Source organism: Podarcis filfolensis (assembly GCF_964270895.1).
Source record: "Podarcis filfolensis genome assembly, chromosome: 14".
Taxonomy (NCBI): domain Eukaryota; kingdom Metazoa; phylum Chordata; class Lepidosauria; order Squamata; family Lacertidae; genus Podarcis; species Podarcis filfolensis.
The window spans coordinates 13323481-13346630 of NC_139616.1; the positions used below are offsets into that span (position 1 = coordinate 13323481).

The window sequence follows — 23150 nt, forward strand, 5'->3', positions numbered from 1 at the left end:
GAACATATTTCAGAATGGTCTGCAACATGCAGGATTTCCATGGCAGAAGTTTGAAAGCTATTGGCCTAGGGATTGAATGCACTACTATATAGTGTGTTATACAAGCAGTAAGATATCATTTGGTCCTGCTCACATACCCGATAGCACATGAAGGCACCAGTGAGCTTCTAGCCAGCATCATGCGGAGGCAACATTCAAACGCAACAGTGCCTCTACATGGCAGCTGTACACATGGCCACTGCAATTTTCAAGACTGCAATGGCTCAAAAAACCAAAACCAACAAGGGACATCACTGCGAAAAAATAAAAAAATCTTGGTAGGCATATCACCTGTAGCACTCCTCCTCTCAGAGACATCAGGTTATAAAACAGTACTTTGCTTGATCCAGTATGTTCTCAAAAGGGATGCCATGTGAGGGTGGAAGGGAAAGTTTACAAGACATCTAAAATGTATGAACCAGGATTATCCTTTCACCAGTGCTGCCAATACAAAGGGAAGACATAAGGATACAGAATGGGAAGCAGCTGCAGGACATAGGAGAGGATGAGAATCATGGGCAGGCAGGACAAAAACTCCATCTTTGGACACACCCTGCAGGCTTTCAGAAATATTCCCACAACCACATCCCCTTAATTCTAGGAATTTACTATGAAAAGAACAAAAAGCCGACCAACACTCATTTTCAAAGTTTTACTTCTGTTAACCATATGCTATCAGATTCCATATGGAAACCTAACAGTCTCAGCTGCAATAATGCTTTGAAATACCCTCTACTGCTTCCTATTGGCAGACTGTGAAAGAACTGTCTATAGTTCACCTGCCACTTCAGAAATCCTTATATGAAAAGACCAATTCTGACTCCATAGCCATCAGGTATGACTCCTGAATGCAGGTCTTAAGTTTCTACAGTTTTTATTTATAGTTTCTCCCCCTTTTCTTTTAAAAAGAGTAAAACCACAAACTTCCATTTGGCACCACTCGTCTGAGCAATCCCATCAACCACAGCCCATGTTTATCTAAATCCAAGATTTAAAAATCCAGTTCTGTGATGTGCCAAAACAACAGTGGCTAGGACACTCTTAAGAAAGGGTTGTACATTAGCAAACAGTTAAATTGGTAATGCTTGATCAGTAGCGTTTGCATATAAATACCAAAGAGTAATACTTAAACACACGTGCAAAATTTAAGTTAATAGGTGCAGCCTGCTAAACTGTTGCACAATTAGCTAATCACATTAGATAATTAAGTGCATCCCACAGGTTCGCAACCCAATGTGGACATTTCCCACCTCCCTTTCAGTTTCAGAGCTAATATGGTTAAGATTACATCTGCACTTGTATTTTCATTAACTAAATTTAGTTCAGCCAGTCTACAAACCCATTTTAACTCCAGCTGCAAAATATGGTTTGGCGCTAACTATGGTTAGCAAGAACATTCTTCTTTGAAACTGAAAGGGAAGATTCCAGTGGAGTGCTCTTCACTGACTAGCCACGGAGCAGGCAGTAATAGGTTTGTACTAAGAAAATGTGGCATTTGTGGAAGTTTCACATAAGCCCCTTTGACAGATTGCAGTTGTTTAGCAGCAGAGCTTCGTAGATGGTGCCCCTGACCTTCAGAGTGCTTTCAAAATACAGGCAGAAGGCAACAACACTCTCCCTGAATCTCTTAAACACAAGCAGCCACATAATGAAAAACACATCAAGAAACAAAAACTCTACAATTTCTGAACTGCACTGTTTATTTTTGCTGCTTGAAACCTAAGTGACAGTATGCCACCATAATTACGGGTTTCTTCTAAACCTTTACTACACTGCAGGTACAGAAATATACGGACACATTTTTGGAGAATTGACATTTTGCAAAATGCAGCAAACATTTCGATTTATACATGAGAAAAAGGAAGTGTTCAAAAGGGTATGCATTTCAAGTTATTGCAGGTTATTTTTTTGTGAGATTTCTTTTTTCTGCAGGTAAAATATGTTTAAATTTAAACCAACAGGAACGTGTCAGTGTATTTAAAATCATGACAAACAAAACCTTCGCTCTGGTCATTAGTTGCCCCTTGACAAATTATTAGGGTGTTGCATGGTGAGGGCAAGATGTCAACACAGCATAAATCCCGTGGCATTTGGTTTTCTTCTGGAGATTAAAGCTGTTTTTCTTGGGATAAATGCAGCAGCAAAACACAAACCAGCTGATCAAAAAAGCACTTCTGCCATTAATTCCAATAATTTCAGGGCACACCAACCGACAGTAGTTTTGCCATTCCCAGTTTTTAAGGTTTACATCACTGCGCTGTTGCCTTAAGTACATTTTGTAATTGCCTGTTGTTGGTTAAGCCAGCTTGCTGACTACGGCCTGATTGAGAGAATTTAGTTGGTTGGTCCATTTATCTAACGCAGTATACCGTGCTCCACCCCTCTTCTGATGATCCAGCTCAAGGAGTTGATTAACTTGATCAATTCGGCCATGAATAGTGCTAAAGCAAGAGACAAAACAAGAAATATTAAAGTGTGTCCTACAACATAGGTAATACAGGTTGGTGCAACGTTATGAATGTTCCAGACAACACAAGCTGATACAAATTATGAGTGTTTCCACTCATGGCCAGGAGGTCAAGAGCACAAGGGGCTCATAGCGTCCTTCTCCCTCCCTCCTGACATCTCCAGTTCCCTCGACTCCTCTTTCTGTAGACGAATTATATGAATGCTACAAACTAAAGTTTGCAGACTAACTATGGTTAATAGTCCCTGGTTCAGATTAACTCTGGTGAGGGTCAAAAAGAGAAGGGTGGGATTAACAAGGCATGTGCAAGTCCATGGGACACTCCTGATTTACTGAATATGAGGATATTTTTATTATTTATTTCATAAAATTTATACACTGATTATTATTTTTAAAAAACAAAAACCTCAAAGCTGTTTCCTAAAACATAAAAAAAATTACAGCAGTACTTTAAAACATGCAAAAGTTAAAATATTTAAACAGATTATAATTACCTCAACTACCTAAGCATCTGAATACGCTTGTCTAAATAAAAATGTTTTTAAAGGTAAAGGTACCCCTGACCATTAGGTCCAGTCGTGGACGACTCTGGGGTTGTGGCGCTCATCTCACTTTATAGGCCGAGGGAGTCGGCGTTTGTCCGCAGAAAGCTTCCGGGTCATGTGGCCAGCATGACTAAGCCGCTTCTGGTGAACCAGAGCAGCGCATGGAAACGCCGTTTACCTTCCTGCTGGAGCAGTACCTATTTATCTACTTGCACTTGACATGTTTTCGAACTGCTAGCTGGGCAGGAGCTGGGACCAAACAACGGAAGCTCACCCCGTTGCAGGGATTTGAACCGCCAGCCTTCTGATCGGCAAGCCCTAGGCTCTGTGGTTTAGACCACAGCGCCACCCGCATCCCTAAAAATGTTTTTAGCAAGCACCGAAAAGCGTGGGAGGAGGGGGAGGTAAGGATCTGGCCCAATCCAGTTCCCCACCCCTGCTATAAATAAACATTTAAAAAACATTCAGTACTCAAAAAGGAAAAGAAAAAAATACTCACTTATCCAGTATACACTGCACAAGCAAGCTCTCCACATCAGCTACATCTATGTTTAACTCCTAAGGGAGAAAAGAGGTATCAAATATCAACGTAGCTTTGGGTAGTAAGCAATTTTTTTCTTTATCTAGGAAAGCAAGGGTGAAGTTAAACATATAACGTCAATACCAGTATGATCACTGGGAAAGGAAGGATTAGCAGATGAAAGCCTTTAGAGTCAGCAGGTTGTTGCTGGTAGTGCACTTATAGCTCAATACTATAAACCAGTCTTCCCAACCTTGTGACCTCAAGAAGTTTGGACTATTGTAGTGTAACTTTTGAATAAATGTTTTTTTAAAGATTTTTTAATAAAAAAGATGCTTGGACTATAATTTTAGCACCCTGACATCTGGCCGTGCTATCTGGAGTTTAAATCCAACAACATTTGGAGCACACTAGGTTGAGGAAAGATGCAAGTCGCAGTGGGTATATATGACGGTCAAGAAAAGGGTAGGAAAGTTTTAACACAAACAGCAGAATCAGTTATAGTTATCTTGACTTGACTTGCAATAGTAAAACCTATGTACAGGTCAGGCTGTTGAGAGAGGGACAGGGGCCGGGTTCAGATGTAATGCAAAATCATGTTTTGTTTTTTAGCTATACATTTCAAAATGTATCTAAGCCAAAGAGTTTGAAGCTGAACTGCAAACCATGGTTTTCACAAACTACTGACACCAATTAAGACCAAGAGGCTGCTGCACCGTGGAGTGAAATCAATGAAGCTGAATTCTGAGCAGAAAGAAAGAAGGAAAGCCACACTATACAGTTACACCTTGGTTCTCGAACGCCTTGGTACTCATACTTTTTGGCTCCCAAACACTGAAAACCCAGAAGTGTTCCGGTTTTCAAACCTTTTTCAGAAGCCAAATATCCGACACGGCTTCTACTTGAATGCAGGAAGCTCCTACAGCCAATCGGAAGCCGTGCCTTGGTTTTTGAACGTTTTGGATGTCGAATGGACTTTCGGAAAGGATTAGGTTTGAGAACGAAGGTAGAACTGTACCGTTGTTTTTCTTGTTGCACATCTGGAAGTTCCAATAAAGGCATGGACTTTTAACTAGGTAGAATAAACCATGGCTTTGCCTTTCACATTTTTAAAAAAGCCAATGAAAACTGAATTGTGTAATAAATTGTGCAAATAACCATATCTGCCTAATTAATTTTGATTTTGCCAGCTCTGCTGAAGAACAAGTGGCTGTGCAGGCCTTTGTACCCACTGCAATTCCACTTCAGCCTCCTGTCTGGCTTTTGAGAAGGCACTGACCACAGCTTTTCAAACTTATCTTTCACAGATGTAGCTTCACAGGTTTGTGAGGAAGATGAATGTGCATCCAATAGCAGTGTTGATCTCAAATTTGCCTCTCTCCCCCTCCATTTAAGAGTAGCAAATACAGAAAATAATTTGAGTTGCCAGTAGTCGACTGTTATTCACCAGACCCTCCCACTTTGATTTCTGTTCCTTTGAAAACTCTAGTTTGCTCCTGCTGCAAGTAACAACCATAATATCGGTGGCACCCATTTCACTCCAGAATACCCTATTGAAAGAAGTGCACATCATGATGTAGCATCATGCACTATTGGGTGCAAGAGGGCAGTTGCTAGAGGTGGGATCTACTAGAAAATCTGCTGCCACTGACATTCGTAGCAGTGGCAAGCCAAGAAAGAACAAATGGTGTGTGTGTGTGTGTGTGTGTGTGTGTGTGCGCGCGTGTGTGGCATCACTAACTGTAAGCCCTGCCGCCACAAATTAACAGAATTTTCTTCCCACAGAAAACTGCAATTGGTTTTTGAGCCGCTCATTTTGCTGAGCCCCGACCATAACATTTGAGCCAAAACATCATCTCATCTCAACCCAGTATCACAGCCTAAACTTATGCTGTGCTCCTCTGGGATTTACAGCATCTCTCACAACCCTGGCATCTGGAAGGGAAGTAGCAAACAACAAGTTGGCCAGCTGTTAAAACCTCCAAGAGAAAAAAAATATCAAGATGCAGTTTTTGTAAGCAGATTTTAGGGGTAATCCTCTGGAGACAGTGTGTTCAAATACCTTAGAAATAAAAGGAATATGTATTCTTGTGTAAGGCTTAATTAATTTTATAAGCACTTGTGTTCGGATGTTTCGCAAAAGTTCTGGAAAAGAACAAAAGCAAAGTAATTACAGTATGAATACAATGAAAGCACTTTAGATAAAAGCAAATGCATAGGTCTAATTTTATATCTAGCGATCACTACACTTTTACAGATGCATTAGACTATATATCAAACCCTAAGAATTTACTCTCAAATGACGTTTCCAGCTGGGAATTCGTGTGAAATTTAAATCAAACTAACAAATTATTCAACTGTATTTAAATGCTCCTAAGGCTTTCCCCCTAACTCAAATGGTAGCTCAGTTTGGAAACAAACTGGGCATCAACCAGTAGAAACTGAAAGTTTCCCATGTCACCAGGTTCAATTCCTGGCATCTTTAGTTAACAGCTACTCAAGACACACTGAGCTGAAAAGGATACTGATTGTTAGTATAGTTCATTAGAGGTTAGGGCTCCAATAGCAGAGGAATATAATACAAAGGTTGCCCTACACCTTCGGCTGCCCCATGATATATTGGATCAGAGGCGAGGAGGTTAGTCACACTTTATTTCCTCCCTGGGCCACCCCTCCCACTCATCCTTGAAAGCAGCCTTTCTCAAGCTTGGGTCCCCAGATGCTGTTGAACTACAACTCCCATCAGTCCTGACCACTGGTGCTGCTAGCTAGGGATGATGGGAGTTGTAGTCCAACAACACCTGGGGACTCAAGGTTGGGAAAGGCTACTCTAAAGCTTCAGTGATGGATTATGTAGGCTCCCTCTGCTCCATTCCAGCCAAGACTGCCCCCCTGCCCCTGTCTTGTTTCTCTTTGCAACTGGCACATGTCTCCTGGATTGCCCATGTTGGTGGTTAGGATCAGCGTATGTCCTGGTTTCCCTGGCAACCAGGTTCAATACACTCCAGCCCACCAGCAAACAGCTGTGTGGGACAGTGCACTAGTCTCACAGATAATCAGGGAGACTCTTTCTGATGTACCACCATGAAGCTGCAACGTATGGTTCCTTCTCCCAACCCCAACACAGGTAAGCTACTCGGCGGCCAGTACAAATTGTTAATACTTAAAATCTATTTTTTCTTCTTCCAGTCAAACTCCTGCCAATTTTTGTTTTGCAAAATCATTTTATTCAGCCTTATCTAGCACAAATTATTATTTCGGTTACATTTTTATCATGCTTTCGCTACAAAAGAAGGCATTTTTTTAAATACACTGTGGACATGGATGAGGAGCTCGGGCTGGCTAAAATCACAAGACTTCTTCACAGCTATACCTTCAATGTGTTCCCTTATGAAGGGATCGTCCATGATGTTACTGTGATTTGTCTTCAGAATCTTCTCAAATTCAGTGATGTCGTTATTCTGATAGGCACTTCAAGTGAGAAAGAGAGCATGTGCACTGTATTACAATTTAGTCAATTAGGAAAGAAAACAGATAACAGAATTTGATTGCTATGATCCAAACAGAGGTGAACACATTATCTATAGTGAGCTTTACCCCCCAGTTTCCGAGGATCAACAGAAACTGAAGGTGAGTATTCAAATTGCGAAGTATGACCGAGGGCTTGGGCAAAGTGAGTGTACTTCTCTTTCAGCAGACCTCCATACCACTACAATAGAAACTATTTTTGGAAGTCCCGTTTCAAGAATGGCTTGCCATGTGGTATTAGGGGAGGATAGGGGTTTGACAAACACACATTTTTTATTCTTTCATAGGGCCTGGGGTTAGATGAATGGTTCTGTGGCTACTGGCCTGTATGCAGAGAATAAGGATTTTAATATTCAGTGCAATCTCATTTACAGTAAAACGGAATGTGAGCATGCCTTCAGCACATTTTGAAAATCTGAGATTTGGTAAACTTTCTTCTGTTAAGGGTAATTTTGACACCAACTTTTGAGTTTGTTTCTACAGCTCACTAGATTATTTAGATTAAAATTTGCTTCTAGCTTTGCCCTTAAGGGAAACTAGCTCTTACCTTACTAAATTTGTCATTGCTAGAATCTCTGGATCATTTTTGTATGGTTTTGCCTGAACAGGACAGAAACAACAATAAGCATATTTAGATACCAACTAAAAGGTTTGTGCTAATTGCCTTCATACAAGCAGTAAGAAACTGACAACTGTACCTCCTGAGAGTCAAATGGGTTTATTCCAGACTTCATCAGCATGTTTGCTAGGACCAAATATTTTAAGCAAGTGGTTCTTCTTGGACTCCCTGATTCATCATAATTCTTGAATGCTTCAAAGAAATCAGTATGTGCCTTTTCAAATTCACCTTCTCTTAGGTGCATTTTACCACCACATTCTGAAAGAAAAACAAGTAGAGATCAATATTGTTGTCTTACAATTACAGTGGTACCTCGCAAGACGAAATTAATTTGTTCTGCGGGTTTTTTCGTCTTGCGAAGCACGGAACTGCACCTCTTCAAGCAATGCACCCTGGGTATTAACGGTTTTAAGAAAAAGGAAACAAACTTGCAAGACGTTTTCGTCTTGCGAAGCAAGCCCATAGGGAAATTCGTCTTGCGAAGCAACTCAAAAAACGTAAAACTCTTTCGTCTTGCGAGTTTTTCGTCTTACGAGGCATTCGTCTTGCGAGGTACCACTGTACCAGACATATTCCATCTAGCATGCTATGTTTTTTCAATATGGATACCAGCAGGACTTCTAGAAATGACCTTTTATTTTCTAATTCTGACAAAGGGCAAACACACCAAATAACAGAACTTCATTTGTGATCTTCCAGATTGTACAACCTACTCCAAGCATGCATTCTAAAGAGAACTAAAGAAGGACACTGCCACCCTGGGGCAAAGATTCAACTGTTACATTAAAAAAAAACCTACTATAAATACATTTGTTCAGATGGAATTATTCCAAATAGAAAACTTCAAATCACGGAAACATTATGTTGTGGAATATGCCTTGAGCAAACAATATGCTCGGATTTGCATCTACACACAAGGAAGTGATGCATTCCTACACAAACATTATTTCCTGCATCATGTACAATCCAATAAAATCCTTCGCAATAAAAGCAGACAAAAGATGCTCAGATTTTAACTACCTGACTTTATGCAATAGGAAAATACAGGATAAATGCAGTGAACTAACTAGACAAATGCTATGTGATCTGATAACGAAATGTAAACAGCACTTGCCTCTGATGACCCCCATGATCAGTGGATGGGGGATGGCAGACTTGATGTGCAATGACTGTTCATATAGTGCTTTAAGTTTTTTATTATTTTTCTGTGCTGTATACATTTGAATTTCCAAAGCATATATTTCCAATAGCTGGGTACCCTTCTTAAGGTCGTCTTCTCCATCATCAGTCTAACAAAAAGGAAGAAAGATGTGCACTGTAAATTGGGAAAGAAATTACGACTCTCTTCTCAATAAAAATCTTAACCTGCACTCTTAAATATAATCAGAACTTAAAGCACAATATTATTTCACATTCCATATAAGCTTTCCTGGAACAGAATACTGAAGTAGTGTCTTGCGTGGTTTAAAAAAATCAACACACTTTAAAAAAAAAACCTAATCTTACTAAAAGGACAGAAAAAATAGTCACCATTTGTTACTGATCACATTAGTTGAATGCAGATGCATAAAGCGAAAAATCAGCACAATATGTAGCCTGTTACTGTTTTGCCAAACCATAACGATTACAAAACTAATTTTTATTTCCGTGTAAGCTGATATAGTGACTCAGGCTATTTAGGGCTTCTTTGATCATAACTAGTACCTTCGATGGGCTCCAAAAACACACAGGCAACCAATGCAAATGAAGAACTTATCAGAGTCTTGACATCGCCAGCAACAGAATTCGGAACTTGTACATGCTTCTGGATCATCTTCAAGGGCACTGCATACAGTGCACCTGAAAAACTAACTTGGTACACATCTCTGTAGCACATTCTTCTTCTATGCAACACTCACCAGAGACAGAAAGGGGATGATGTCTTGTATTGGGTACGGTCTTTATAGGACTTTAGATTTGTAGTGCTGAATATAGGACCTTAGTAGTGATACAATCACTGTGAAACATTTCTCCAGAGGTGCTTGCCAAACCACCTCATTATCAAGTTTTGGGTGTTTTATTCAGTATTGAAAAGCTGCCTTTTAGGGTTGTCCCAAGGCAACTCACAACATAATAAAACACATTATAAAAAATAAAATCCCCCCTGTAATAAGTACATTTTGAAAACAGTTTAGAAAATAAATTGTAACATACCTGGCATGACTGATGGAGCTGGCGCAAAATCTTCTGTAGTTTCCCATACTCTTCTCGTTCTAAATATAATTTGCCAAGCTGTAAACAACAAGTTGCTTTTTAAAAACACACTGAGTTCTAAACACACACTTTAAAAAAAATTACTTTTAAACAAAATCCCCATTGCCCATTATACCTTTGTGTTTGTCTTAAACCACAATCTATCATTCTTAGCATCTTTCAGAGCTTCAAGTGTTGTCTCATAAAATTCCTGAAGCAAATCCATCTGGCATAAAAAATCAGAATTCTATAATTGTAAACAGCAAATTTGTGTCTGTTAATAAAGTCAACATGAACATACGCAAAGAGCAAGATTAAACTACAGTATGTAATACATCAGATGAAGAAATCAACAACTTATACATTGTAACATCTATTTAAGGCATACATACTTTTGTTATTGAGAAAAACTTAACAAAGAATAACTTCCAATATCTTTCCCAAGGAGTTCTGCTTAATAGTTAAGATGTGCCACCATTTCTCGGGCATAATTATGTACCCTCACCTGGGCTCTCAATTTCTCTGAAAGCTGTAGATTCTACTCCCCCTTTATGGGAATAAAGCTGCAGCAACATCCCCTCTCCCCATCTTTTGGCCCTCACTAAACTGAGTCAACTGTTCGTGTTGGAACCTAATTGGCTGCTTTCTTTAGGCACCAGGGATGACAGAGCAGCCATAGTAGTAAAAGGAGGATAATGTTCAGGCATAGGCAAACTCTGGTGCGTCAGATATTTGGGACTACAATTCCAATCATCCCTAGCTAACAGGACCAGTGATCAGGGATGATGGGAATTGTAGTCCCAAAAATCTGGAGGGCCAGAGTTTGCCTATGCCTGGTCAGTCGTTTGGATGGGAGATTTATTAGCATTCATAGTTCAAGCTATTCTCTAGCTGCAACAGTAGAAATAGTGATTTCTCAAAAGGCTCTGGGTTTCTGCCAAAAGCTCTTGTGTCATGCTATTTATCACTTAAAACTCTCGGCAACAGCTCTTGAAAGTGTCTTGGAAAGGCACAGGGCAGGGTAGCTCTTCCTGGACCCAGAAAATTCAGCCCATGAAAGCAAGTCACAAAGAGCTCATGGCAGAACCAAAATACTTCTGCAATCCAACTTTTAGAAGCAAACCCAATGAGGCAGGGATCTGAAAACCTAGTACATGCAGATGCCAACTGTTTTAAAACTGAGATAGTGTTTTGAAACTGTCCTGTTGAAGTATAGCTGACAGAGGAACAATAACGAAGCTGGAAGGCTCAAGGATTTCATGGCCTTCTGCAGAACCCATCCAAGAACATTCTTCAGCATTTTTTAAATAGCCTGCACGTTTCTGATGGGCAGAGAGAAGAGCACTGCATTGTTACATATTAGATTAGGGTGGGGTGTTTTTTTGCTGAGTTCTGTTAAGGAATCAATGAGTGCTGACAGGGCTCTGTTGAAATCCCCATATTCTCTCTCTCATCCTGAGCATAGTCTAAAACAGATACACCAATGTCAGTTCAGTACAGTTCATACGACATCCTGAGAAACACTAGGTGACATTAAATTGCACACAGGGGGTCAGTCCATGAAAATTCACAACAAAAACATTCTCTATGATTGAGAAGTGCAAATCTGCAGTTCTAAATTATAAATCTAACTCAGTGAGGGAGAGACTAGCAAGAGGCAACAGTGCAATTATTCTCAAAGTTCATTTTTTTAAAAGGTGCAAAACCTAGAATTTGGAAGGAAGGATAATCTAACCTGCTTGGAAGTGGAGATATAATCAAGAATAGAATTGATGGATTTTTCGGAATAATTCCTTGTAACTGCACTCCGTATGTATGTCAATAGTTGTTTATATCTGTTCATCATTTCAGGAAAGTTAGTCTGCAAGGGAGAAAAAAACAACTAAGCATTTAGGACTAGAAGCAGAGTCTAACTAGTGGCATTCAAAAATAATCACACAAAAGTGTATATTTTTGGTACACTGCATGTGCAACTAGAGGTGTGCAATTTTAAAACCACAGAGTGTGCATACATTTGGAATGAGCACATTACTCACAGCTGGAAAAGTGGGAGTGATTTAGTTTAGATGTTTTAGAAGAAAATGACCTTACATAATACAAATTCTATATAGGAAGATTACCAATGAGGCATCTGCAGGTGCAACAGTACTCTTGAACTTCCCCTGGTAGTACCTGCATATGTGGTGAGGGTGGCTACCTTTTTCTTCGAAAAGACATGAAGTTGGAGGAGGAATCTTGTAAAAGCAATACTCTTTGAATTCTATGTGCTTTCAAAACTTAGTACAGCAGCTAAACAGAAAGAGGAGTGACCAAGTGGGGAGGAAGGAAAGGGCAGCAATCTGAGAGGAGGAAAACAGAGTGACCGGGGGTAGACAGTGGGGTGCTACAAGTGTCAACAGAGAGAAAAAGGCATATGCACACAGTAAAATGGATCATTTTGAAACTGCAATTTTTCATGGTCTCCCTCTCCCTGCATGAACATAATCAAATCACAGATGACATGTCTCCATTGAACAGAACTATGAAAATTACAGATCTGATGCTGTCCAGTGCTACCATATTGTAAAAACCTGGATCTAAGGTAGAGATATTTCTGTATCCTCAACATTTTTACAAGGGATTCCCACAAAACTACCATCCAATCATAGGCCACCTGTGTGTTCTGTGATTTGTTAATGATTTTGTCGTCATCATCCTATGTAAAAATCTTGAAGATCTAGAAGGGTCCATGCCTTAGATCAATGTTTTTGCAGCGCTGAAAAGCACTCTGTGTGTGTGTGTGTAAACTCATATAGAACCAAGCAAATTAATTCTGCTGGACCCAACTTTTGCCAAGACCCCATGGAATGGCATTGTGTGTGTGTGTGTGTGTGTGTGTGTGTGTGTATTTCTGTCTGTTGGGTATGTGTGACCTGGTGGTGAGAAGCAACTAGAGCATGTGGTCCTTATTCCCTCAAAGTTCTAAATGTGACCACCGCACTATGAAAGTTTCAATCTAATGTTAAACTTTAGTTTAGCATGACGTGCACAAGCCTTGGGCTCATGCAGTCCCCACCAACTCACCTTCTATAGTTGTGAGAACAGCATAGGAGTTCATTTCCATTTACCACAATATGCTACATTTGAACACTAAACTGTGATTAATCTTAACCACAGATTATTGAAACAAGATAATTAAAAACCATTATTTATGAAGTTGGCTTTTTCAGTAAAACCATTCTTTAGAATTCTGACATAAGCTAAATTGCAGTTAAAATGGGAAGCAAAAGTTTATAATCTAATTCTTGCTGCCAAGCAGGAGAGGGGAAGAAGGCTCAAGTCTCATTCACGTAAGGCTAAATCAAACATTACTGTTACGCAGTCTTCAAAATATTTCTCCCTACAGGATATTAATAGATACTTAAGGAAGATGGAAACAGGTTCTATGTACGTTTAATGCATTAAGACCCACAGGTATAAAGCTTTGTTATTATTTTTACAATGATAAGGTTCGCTGTTATAGGCAGTAGTGCCAGTATATATGAAAACTAGTTTATTACTAGTTTGAAGAGGGCATCAACTTTTTTACTAAAAAAAAAGAAATACAGACACTTGTAAAAGAAATATACTGATTTGGGAAATGTCTCATATGCATTTATTAATTTATTCATTATAGAGCAATCCTGTGGCAACTGCAGCAATGCTGCATTATATCAGCAATGAAGTGCCTTTTGGGTACATGTAAGCAAATGAAAGGAGGAAGACTGTCATTTGATAAAAGTGGCTTGCTGCCCTACTTATATGGTTTAATATCAAATACAGAAAAATAGCAAGGAAAAACAGTATACAGCTTACCAATTTGAAATTTATTTTTATCATCTGTTTTAATGCTTTGAATCCCCATTCTCCCTTTTCACCTTCAAGCTCCAAAACCTATAAAAAAACCACATAAATCAAATATAATTGTTTTTCTAGATATCTGTAAATTTCATTAAGTTATGCTGAAGCCTATTTAACAATCTACCAAGGCAGTCCGGAAATGCTTTTGCAATGTTGTCATTCTACTAACTCCCACTGCTGTCTAACTTGATAGCTTGGTGATGGTCAAAGACATAGATAAATCTTCATCAAGAACTCACTCCTTCCCCACTATTTTGCTGATTCTGTGATGTTTCATATTTACCGTGTTGTGTAAAAATCCCATCCAATGCACCTTTTCAAGCATTATTGGAATTCAAGAATTCTGGACCTATTACTGAGTATTCCAAGTTAGGCTGCACTGGAATTTACATATGCTGTAGAACATGAATGGGCCACCCAGAGATCTGCTAGAAGATCCTGATCAACCTTCTGCTATAGAACAAAAATAATTTTAAAAAGACCTTGAGATTTCAAAAATAAAGCATATGTATTAGTTTCTCCCTTGCGTTATGTTCTGAGACTAATGTGTCTTTAACAACTTAAAAAGCCATATCACAAGCAAATATAATCAAGAAACCACCGGAGTAGTGCATAAGTGGATGAAACCAGCAGGAGTCTGGCTTGTGGTATTGTCCAAGCAATGAAGAAAACAAACCACAAGCCTGGGTTTGGACAGAAAGGTAAGTTAGGCTTATTCTGTCTGTGGCACTGCAGCAGCAGGGGAGGGGTCCTGGAAACTTTTGAGCAGCATGCATGAGTATGCTCCTTGTCTGCATTAAGCCAAACTATGGTTTAACATGACATATGAACCATGCCTATGTCTGCACTGACATTGACACTAAGAGTGCTTAGCCCAGACCACATTATGCATACCTGCTTCATACTATGGTTTGATAACGTCTAGAGTTAGAAAGCAAAACATTAGCCATAATTGGCTAATGAAGTGAGGACGAATGTCCCAAGACTAATGGGAAGAGTTACAGCTGCACCAGGCCACCATAGATCAGAAAGCTCTTACAAACTTGGAGGAAAACATTTAGTTGGAACATAATAATAATAATAATAATAATAATAATAATAATAATAATAATAATAATATTTTTTATTTGTACCCCACCCTCCCCAGCTGGAGCCGGGCTCAGGGCCGCTAACATCATAAAACTAACACAGTAACATGTGTAGCAATATAAAGAAACAAAAAACTATAAACCTTCTGAAAACTGCTGAGTGCTGCTTTGGGGTCATCTTCCTTCAGGGCTTTAGAGTTATAGTACTGATTCTCCAAATCCACATTTGGTTCAGAGTTGCTGTCTTCAGAATATTCCTACGTTCAAAGGGTGGAAAGAAATAATGCAGGTTAAAGCATTAACAATACTAAGTGATTTGTAAATAAGATAAGAACAGGGGGTTGGGGAGTGGGGGACAGACATCAACCTACGTTGCTAAAGTTTGACTTCATAAGAGTTATATTTACATTTTTTAAAAAAGTATTTCAAAAAGAATACAAGTACACATAAAGCTGAGATGCAAGGGCAGCAGTCCTTACTAGTACACTTTTGATCTACTCAAAAGAAATTCCAGCCAAAAATAGTAACAGCTTTAGCTTAATAAAAGGAAAAAGCCCTACACATGATCCTATAGTTGAGGCTGAATCATAATGCATAGCTACCTTCCACAGATAGCTGTTTGAATTGTGGGCAAAATGGTGAAGCAATAAAGACCAGAAAAAGTTCTCAGGCATGTTTTCCAGTTCATTTAGACCAGGCATAGGCAAACTCCAGCCCTCCAGATGTTTGGGACTACAATTCCCATCATCCCTAGCTAACAGGACCAGTGGTCAGGGATGATGGGAATTGTAGTCCCAAACATCTGGAGGGCCGGAGTTTGCCTATGTCTGTTTTAGACCCATGGTTGTTAACTGGAAGTTGTTAATGCAAACCACCAATAGTATCTGGTCTTTGAAAGACTACTGGGGGTTATCTTTTGTTACTACAGTACCTCAAAACAGGAGTGTGAATCAGCTGTGTACTCTGAATTACAAGCAAAGATTCTCACATTTCTGAGTCAGATCTCACCATTAACAAGGCATCTTCAGTTAGACCTGGGGCTTGCTGAACTTCCAAGACACTTTGCAGCCTTGGCTGTCTAAAAAATGTATCACTGTTGTTCCCACCACATCGTGGAGAAATGAAATCAAGCTGTTTAAGGAAATATCCCTTTAGAGGGGCTGAATATCTTTTATTTTGATGGGCAGGTCTACCGTTTTAATCATGATTATTTCCCCAGGGTGCTCTTTTATCACAGAGGTTTGGGAAAGCGATTACAAAATTGTTTCCCCCACACACACTTGTAAGTCAATGAAGAGAGCTCCAATGTATCCCCAAAAATCCACAGGAGTGGGGCACAGAAGCCCCATCACCACCATTCAAGCTTAGGATAACACGGTCCTTGCTATGTGTGTGGCAAGAAGCTGTTTTTCCATCACTCCATTTTCCCATGCAAGTCCATGGAGAAATCACTTTCTCCCAGAATTGAAGATATATCCTCAAAAAAACTACGGGGGGGGGGGGGGGCAAAAGCCCACTGCCCACCAACAATTTCTGAGGTAATAAAGTCCTTACTAGGGGTGAATTCCCCCACCCCAGATGTTCCTGAGGATCCATGCTTTTTTCCCCGCTACCACTCCCTTTCCCGCTACAATTTCTATTGTACCTGTAATGGTTCTAGGGGTTGCTCGTGCGTAAGCCGGTGCCAACACCTGGCTGGGTTGCCTGAGTGAACCTTTTCTGTCCGGACAGCCACTCACCCGTGGCTGTCTCAATCGCTGGCAGAATCCGTCAGTGGACGTTTCTTAAACTTCTTCCAGCAAAGAAGCTCTTTGACGCCTAGTCTCCTCCTACTCTCCCTGCGCGGAAGCCTTCTGCGCAAGGAGGGCGTAGGCAGCGGAGGACCCTTACTCTCCCCGCTGGTCCCCGGCAAGGAGTCAAGGGACCGCCTCGCCGATTCCCCCATCTGCCCCCCTTCTCCACTGGTGCTACGCTGATTCTCTTCCCCAGAAGATGGGCTGCCTCTCCCAATCCCGGGACGCTCTCTGGAATCCCTCTGGAGCTTGCTCTCTCCCTCCGGCACTGATGGCAGTTACCTGACAGTACCCTACAGGAAAACTACTGCAGCTGTCATTCTGAAATTTAGCTGGCTCCAATCCCTCAAAATAGGTAACCATGCCTGCAAATTGCTTCCAATTCTGGCTGAAAGTATAAAAAGAAGAACCCAAACTTGAAAGGTGACCTGCATGAAAACCCCTGGATGTATCAGTCTACAAACTGGCAGGCTTAACTCACTTTGAAGGGGCTGCTATACCCACAAACTTCATTTGTGAAGGGGGGGAGCTATAGGCATTTTTAGATTCTGAATTATAGTGAACGAGGGCTGAGTGAAAGGTAGGGAGAAGCACAGCTTCATTTTTACCAGATCTAATTCAATTGTACTGTACATATAGCACTTCTGAAACAGATCAGGTTGAACCTTGAGGCAAGTGCACACACCCCACCTCAAATTTGTGCTTGTGTTCACAAGAGTACAGTATTTCTCTCTAGAAGTATAAGCCTGAGAAGGCAACCTTAAGTTTTATTTCTATGAACATGAAGGCATAGGCACACAAAGACAGTTTGGTGGATTGAGAAGTTTAAAAAGAACAGTAAGTAAAGTTATGGCTCGAAAGAGGCAGACATTCTCAGCATGCAGCGTAGCTCCAAGTCATCAACACACGCACATGGCATTAACCTCACTTGTTGCTGTGTTGCCAGGGAGATAAACCTGGGCATTTTTAAAATGTCAGCATGCCCCTTGTCCAATCACAACATAAAAGGAATTGCATGAAATATTCAGAGAGCAAAAACGTATTACATTTCACTGGTAGCAGTTTACTCTGCACATTACAGCATTCTGTTCTTGCACTAGTCAAGTTCATCGGAGACAGGGATACCTGGTGCACATACAATATCCTAAATATTGGGAGTGAACACCCTCACTCTCTTTTCCTTGTTCTCTGGTATAAATTCCCTAATCTATCTTCTCTTGTCAGCTTTCACTGTAACTTAGCCATGCATATGCAGAACGTATGGTTATCTTTAACCATTAACCTGCTGTAACCGCCCTGCTGGATCATACCAAAAGCCTTTTAAATCTACCATTTTGCTCTCACAGTGGAAAACCAGATAGAAAGAGGATGAATTCTTAATGGCTACAGTTGTCGGGGGTGGGGAACAGGTTCAGTTCTCACCCTGGTGATGTCTCTGAATGCATCCTTTTACCTTCTGCTATAGTGGCATGATTGACATACATTTCCTTGGGAAAAGAGTGTCACCTACATAAATGATTACAGAAAGTTAAAATCTTGTCCCTCCATCCTTAGTTGTCTAGATATTGGTGACAAGGATTCTGCAGGAAGGTGTGGTGCACCTCTTTAAATATATAATCCCTCTCTTGAAATGGACCCCCACCCACCCACACCTGTAGCGACAAGCATTTCACTAGTTATTAATGTGGAACTATAAGTGTATGTGAACTTTCCAAAGAAACAGAAGCAAAACATAAAGATCCCTGTGAAAAGGAGATTACAAATTTAGATTTCGGCAGTGCGGAACTTCAGACAACAAAGAGAAAGAGGCATCAAGGTGAGTTTCACACGCTATGGCTGCAATCCTACACCCACACTGAACTCAGTGGGACTTACTTATGAGCAGACACATCTAGGTATTGTGCTAGGTTTTGGTTGGGGATGAAGATCAAAGTTGAATGCATGCAGATGGCAAAGTGTAGGTGTTCTGGGAGAGTTACAGGAACAAGGGTTTGAAGTTAGTGCCAATGTGCACTGGCTAAATTTATGCCTATCTATTACATTTCAGAGGAACAAAAGCCATCAACTCATCCCTTTTCTGAAGATAACATTATGCAAAACTGTGCAAGTCATGATTGATACAGACATTGACATTAGAATTTATTCTCCTGTTCAGTGCTTTTACAAGCTCCTTTATCATTTGTTTAAAGTTTTGTCTTATCCAATGAATGTCAGTTTGTTTTGGGAAGTACAGTATATTGCTTTTTAAAATCATACATGTAAGATGACTCAAGGTTTGTATAGCTTTGTTTAAAAGCCTCTGCAATGTAGTTTTCCTTAAAGCATGCTCACTGATCTGTGGAAAGCAAAGCTGTTACTATGCAAATTCCACCTTTTAAGGGTAAATACACACACTTGATGTTCAATACTTATTTCAGAATCCAACTGCTGGGATTGAGAAACAGTGTCCTCCTCCTCCATTTCGAAAGGGCAGCATCAAATATCTCTTTGGTACATCACAGCATCACCATTAAACAGAAATGGATTCTTAACCTGTTGAAGTCCTGTCTTACAAATAATTTTATCTACTATAATGACCCTACAGCAAACACCTAGACACCCAAACTATGTCCTCATGTATTGTAACATGGCAAGAAAAGTCAATTGCATGGAAGAAAAATAAATGCCATCCAGGAACATGCTTAGTTCTCCCTGTCCAATATACTTTCAGTTCATGCTGCATTAAGGGGAAAGTGAGGAGGGCTTTTCCACTGCTACTACACCTACCTAACAAGTGACTGGTGCTCTCTTGCCGATAACTTTTATCTCCAATGCAAGGAGAGAGGGAGGCGGCTTTGCAGGAACAAGCATAGCTACCTGTGAACACATTTTCCTGGACTAGGTGAAGTTATGAAGAAATGGACAATAGATGAATGTATTGGGGAGGGAAGCTACTGTTGTGAAAGAGTGTATCAGGAAACAGTGGTGTGAAGCTTATTTAAAAGCATGGTGTGCTTCTAAATATTCTTGCCTTGCTGGATCAGAAGGTCCAGCACTGTTTCCAGCAAGGCCCAGGCAGATGTTTCTGAAAGCTTATAAATAGGACATTAAAGAGACAGTCGTCTCCTGCTTGCCCCAGCACCTGGTTTTCAAGGACATGAAGGTTCTATTTAGCAATCATCGCAAGTGGCTGTTAACCCTGCAGGAACATGAATAAAAACAAACTGTACCCACTCCACAAAGCATGCTGTACATAGTTAAATAATGAAACTTGCTCCTATAGGAGACAGTGATGGCCACCAACTTGGATGGCTTTAAAAGAAGATTAGCCAACTGCAGGGAGGACAAGGCTATCAATGGCTACTAGTCATAATGGCTATGTTCTACCTCCACACTCTGAGGCATTATGTCTCTGAATACCAGTTGCTGGAAATCACAGGAAGGCAGAGTTGTGCTTGCAGACTTCCCACAGACATCTGGTTGGTCACAGTGAGAACAGGATGCTGGATAAAATGGGCAACAGGACTGATCTAGCATGCTCTTCTTATATTCTTATGTGAGCCTGTGTTCCAGCGACATCTGAAGAGGCACAGGTTTCCTACGCTGATTTATAAAGGGACCTGTATAGTAGACATCTATTGCTTTCTTTGCTTGATTCACAATGTAATAATCCATCCAGCACTCTACAAGTTAGCTTGAATGATTGTTCATTGATCCAACTAAAATTCTGTGCCCAAAACTCTCCTCAACCTGCAAGTCTGGGTAGTGAATATGATACTTGTGTCAGCAAAGTATGGACACATGTTTAGATCAAAGATGAGGAACCTGTGGTCAGCAGTCAGGGTTGATGGGAGTTGTAGTCTAGCAATATTTCACAGGTTGCTCAGCTCTCTGAAAAAAAGCACTTGTAAAATTTTGTGTAAGTGGAAAAGTTCAACTACACTAAAACTGTGTTAATTTACACTAGCTCCAGATCTGTGCTGACGCACTGCATGGTTGTTGGGCATCTTAATTAATTAATTCCTTAATTCTGTAAGTAAAGGTTATATTGCATTCTACAGGAGGAAAGGTGCTCCGTTCTCATCCCATAATCAAGTTAATATGCATAGAAAAGTTGTGAAGCGGGGAAATATAGCAATTTTTAACACTGGACTGTTTACATATCTGTCAAAAAGTTATAAACTGTCAGAAACCTTATTTATAATAATGTTAAACCTGTGACTATCATACATCAAGGTGTGTGTAATCTACTGTGGTCTATGCTGACTGACAGCAGTCTTCCAAGGTCACAGACAAGTGCCTTTCCTAGCTGTGCTGCCTGAGATCTTTTTAACTTGACATGCCAGGAGCTGGACCTTGTGAACTATGGGTCTTCATTAAGATAACTGTCACCCTATCCCCCTTGGCAGAGCTTGTACAGGATACTATAATATACCCATAACGTATCTGTCAGTGTTCTGAAGGGTTTATAGATGTAAGAAGAAATATACACATTGACAGTCAAGAGTTTGAGATTAAGACTGTGCTTGTAATTTCTTCTCTGTTTGAATGGTTCTTTGGAAAGGCCATAAGAAAACAGTAAGTTCACAATGAAATGATATATGGACATGAGGAAGTTGTACAAACTGACATTCCACATAAGCTGTTGCTAAAAGGAAGAAGCATGACTTTTCATTCAATCCTACACATGGCTCCTTGGAAATTGATTCCCACCAAGCATGCATAGGACGGCAATCTAATAATAGTATTCCGTGTTTTATATTAAAACAGGAGAACTTCATTGCACAGGCGGCAAATAACCACACAGTTCTATGAAAATTTCAAAACTGTTTTCCTCTGTGTAATCACAAGTACACAAATGATAAGGAACACACAATAGACAATATATCCTGACCCAAAGAGATGCACAACACATTTCAAAACAATTTTTTTTAAAAAAACAGCAATATCACATCTATTAAACTTAGCCATTGCCTCAAATTTTAAGAGTTCCCTTTCAGCAACACAGACCGATTCCTACTGCAAACACACATGTGTACACACACTCAGAAGAAAAAAACAACCAGGAGGCGAAGGAGAAAAACACCACATGAAGCAGTAACCAGCGTTATACAGAAAAGGCCCGTTTCCCACTGCAATGTATCCCAGTTGGAGTGCATCTGTGTGCTAACCCGTTTCTCACCTCGTCTCTGAGCTGACCCTGGCAGAGACAGCGATCACCCCTAAGCACCCGAAAGGGGCCGATTCTGGCTCCCTCCTCTTCGATGTTCAGGTATTTTCAGAGTGTGGGGGGAAACAGTACTAGGGCCCTCCTAAGCGCTTTCGTCCCTGACTTTCCAAATGCAAAGAAACGGTTCTTTAACCCACAGGGGGCCCAGACTTCTGGCTGGGCCTGAGGAGGGGCCTACTTCTGCAGCCTCAGGTTTTGACTGGGCTGGGGGTGGTCGTGGCAGGATGAGACACGAAGAAGGTAGGTGTCCCCCTCCCTTCGAACTATCCCCACTCACGAGCTTCCTCTGCCTGCCCCACTTTCCCACCTCTGAGGCGGGGGGAACAGGCTGGCCTTGTCACTGCACTTGAAAGGGAGGCGAGGGAAAGCACCCCTGAGGGAGTCGAGGGGAGGCTCCGGAGGACCCCCTCCCGGCCTGGAAGCTCGGCCTTTCCCCGCCGCCGGGCGCCGGCTTCCCTTTCCCCCGCCGCAGCCCGCCTCCACCCCCTCAGCCTTACCAGGTCGTAGTCCTCCTCATCATCGCACATGAAATCATCCTCCATGTCAGACATCTTGGCCGGAGGACGCGCGCGGGGGGGGGGGAGGGGAGGGGAAGAAAGGGGCGGAGGGGAGGGAGGAGAAACAGGCTGCGGCCGGCCCCTCTCCTCTCCCACAATGCCCCGCGGCTGCTCCTCAATGTGACTCTGTTCTCGGGCTGAGCAAGGGAACGCGGGTGGGGGGGATGGCGATTTCGACGGCGCGCGCGTGCGTGCGCGCACCCGTCGGCTCCCTTCAGGTGGGGGTGAAGGGGAGGGGTGTTTTTTTTAATCGCGCGCGGCGAGCACGGAGCCTAATGGAGGGTGCACCAGCAGGCCTGTGGTTGGCAACCGGGCCCTTAGCAACCGGCTGGGCCTGACTAGGCCTCAGAGGCCCGACAGGAGGGAGGCGCTTGGGCCAGCGCTGCTGCTGCTGCGTTGTTGAATCAGCGCAGCTAATGCATCTCGCCCTTTCGTTTCCTTCCCTCTCTTGTCTCTTCAAGGGCGAACGCTGCTGTGGTCTCCTGCGGTTAGCACTACCGGAATAAGAAATAATAATAAAATGAAATAAAAATAATAAAGAAATGAAATGAAATGAAATGCAATAAAGGCAAAGGGACCCCTGACCATTAGGTCCAGTCGTGGCCGACTCTGGGGTTGCGGTGCTCATCTTGCTTTATTGGCTGAGGGAGCTGGCGTACAGCTGTGGCCAGCAT

The 23150-nt window shown here is 41.3% G+C and overlaps 1 protein-coding gene and 2 long non-coding RNA genes across 4 annotated transcripts in view; 2 read left to right on the top strand and 1 right to left on the bottom strand.

The window, feature by feature from the left end:
* LOC310749755 overlaps positions 1-5627 on the top strand; it is a 21513-nt gene extending 15886 nt beyond the window's left edge. Inside the window, exon 3 of the long non-coding RNA XR_014541740.1 lies at positions 4184-5627. This is a non-coding gene — a long non-coding RNA (uncharacterized lncRNA). The remainder of the gene's footprint in view (positions 1-4183) is intronic.
* COPS2 (COP9 signalosome subunit 2) lies at positions 1717-22745 on the bottom strand. 2 transcript variants are annotated; one of them, XM_083586809.1, is made up of 13 exons: positions 22417-22745; positions 15061-15174; positions 13785-13862; positions 11686-11811; positions 10087-10176; positions 9912-9989; positions 8833-9007; positions 7798-7976; positions 7647-7699; positions 6945-7042; positions 5634-5716; positions 3551-3609; positions 1717-2480 (listed from the first exon to the last, which is right to left on the bottom strand). In XM_083586809.1, the coding sequence occupies exons 1-13, from the start codon at positions 22468-22470 to the stop codon at positions 2336-2338; spliced, it is 1332 nt and encodes a 443-aa protein (XP_083442935.1). In that variant the 5' UTR covers positions 22471-22745; the 3' UTR covers positions 1717-2335. The 2 variants fall into 2 exon arrangements, with proteins under 2 accessions (XP_083442935.1, XP_083442934.1); XM_083586808.1 differs by having other exon boundaries at positions 10087-10197; positions 22417-22575.
* LOC310749777 lies at positions 5725-8523 on the top strand. The gene is made up of 3 exons (XR_014541773.1): positions 5725-6698; positions 7387-7484; positions 8418-8523. It is a non-coding gene; the product is annotated as an uncharacterized lncRNA (long non-coding RNA).
* Positions 22746-23150: the final 405 nt, after the last annotated feature.

Excerpts from the sequence above, each read along its gene's own strand:
- COPS2 (XM_083586808.1), bottom strand. The coding sequence starts at position 22,470 with ATGTCTGACATGGAGGATGATTTCATGTGCGATGATGAGGAGGACTAC. Across the intron at positions 9,008-9,911 it reads AGCTCCATCAGTCATGCCAG|ACTGATGATGGAGAAGACGA; the intron begins GTATGTTACAAT and ends CCTTTTTGTTAG. Across the intron at positions 7,977-8,832 it reads GATCATGGGGGTCATCAGAG|AATGTGGTGGTAAAATGCAC; the intron begins GCAAGTGCTGTT and ends TTTTTCTTTCAG.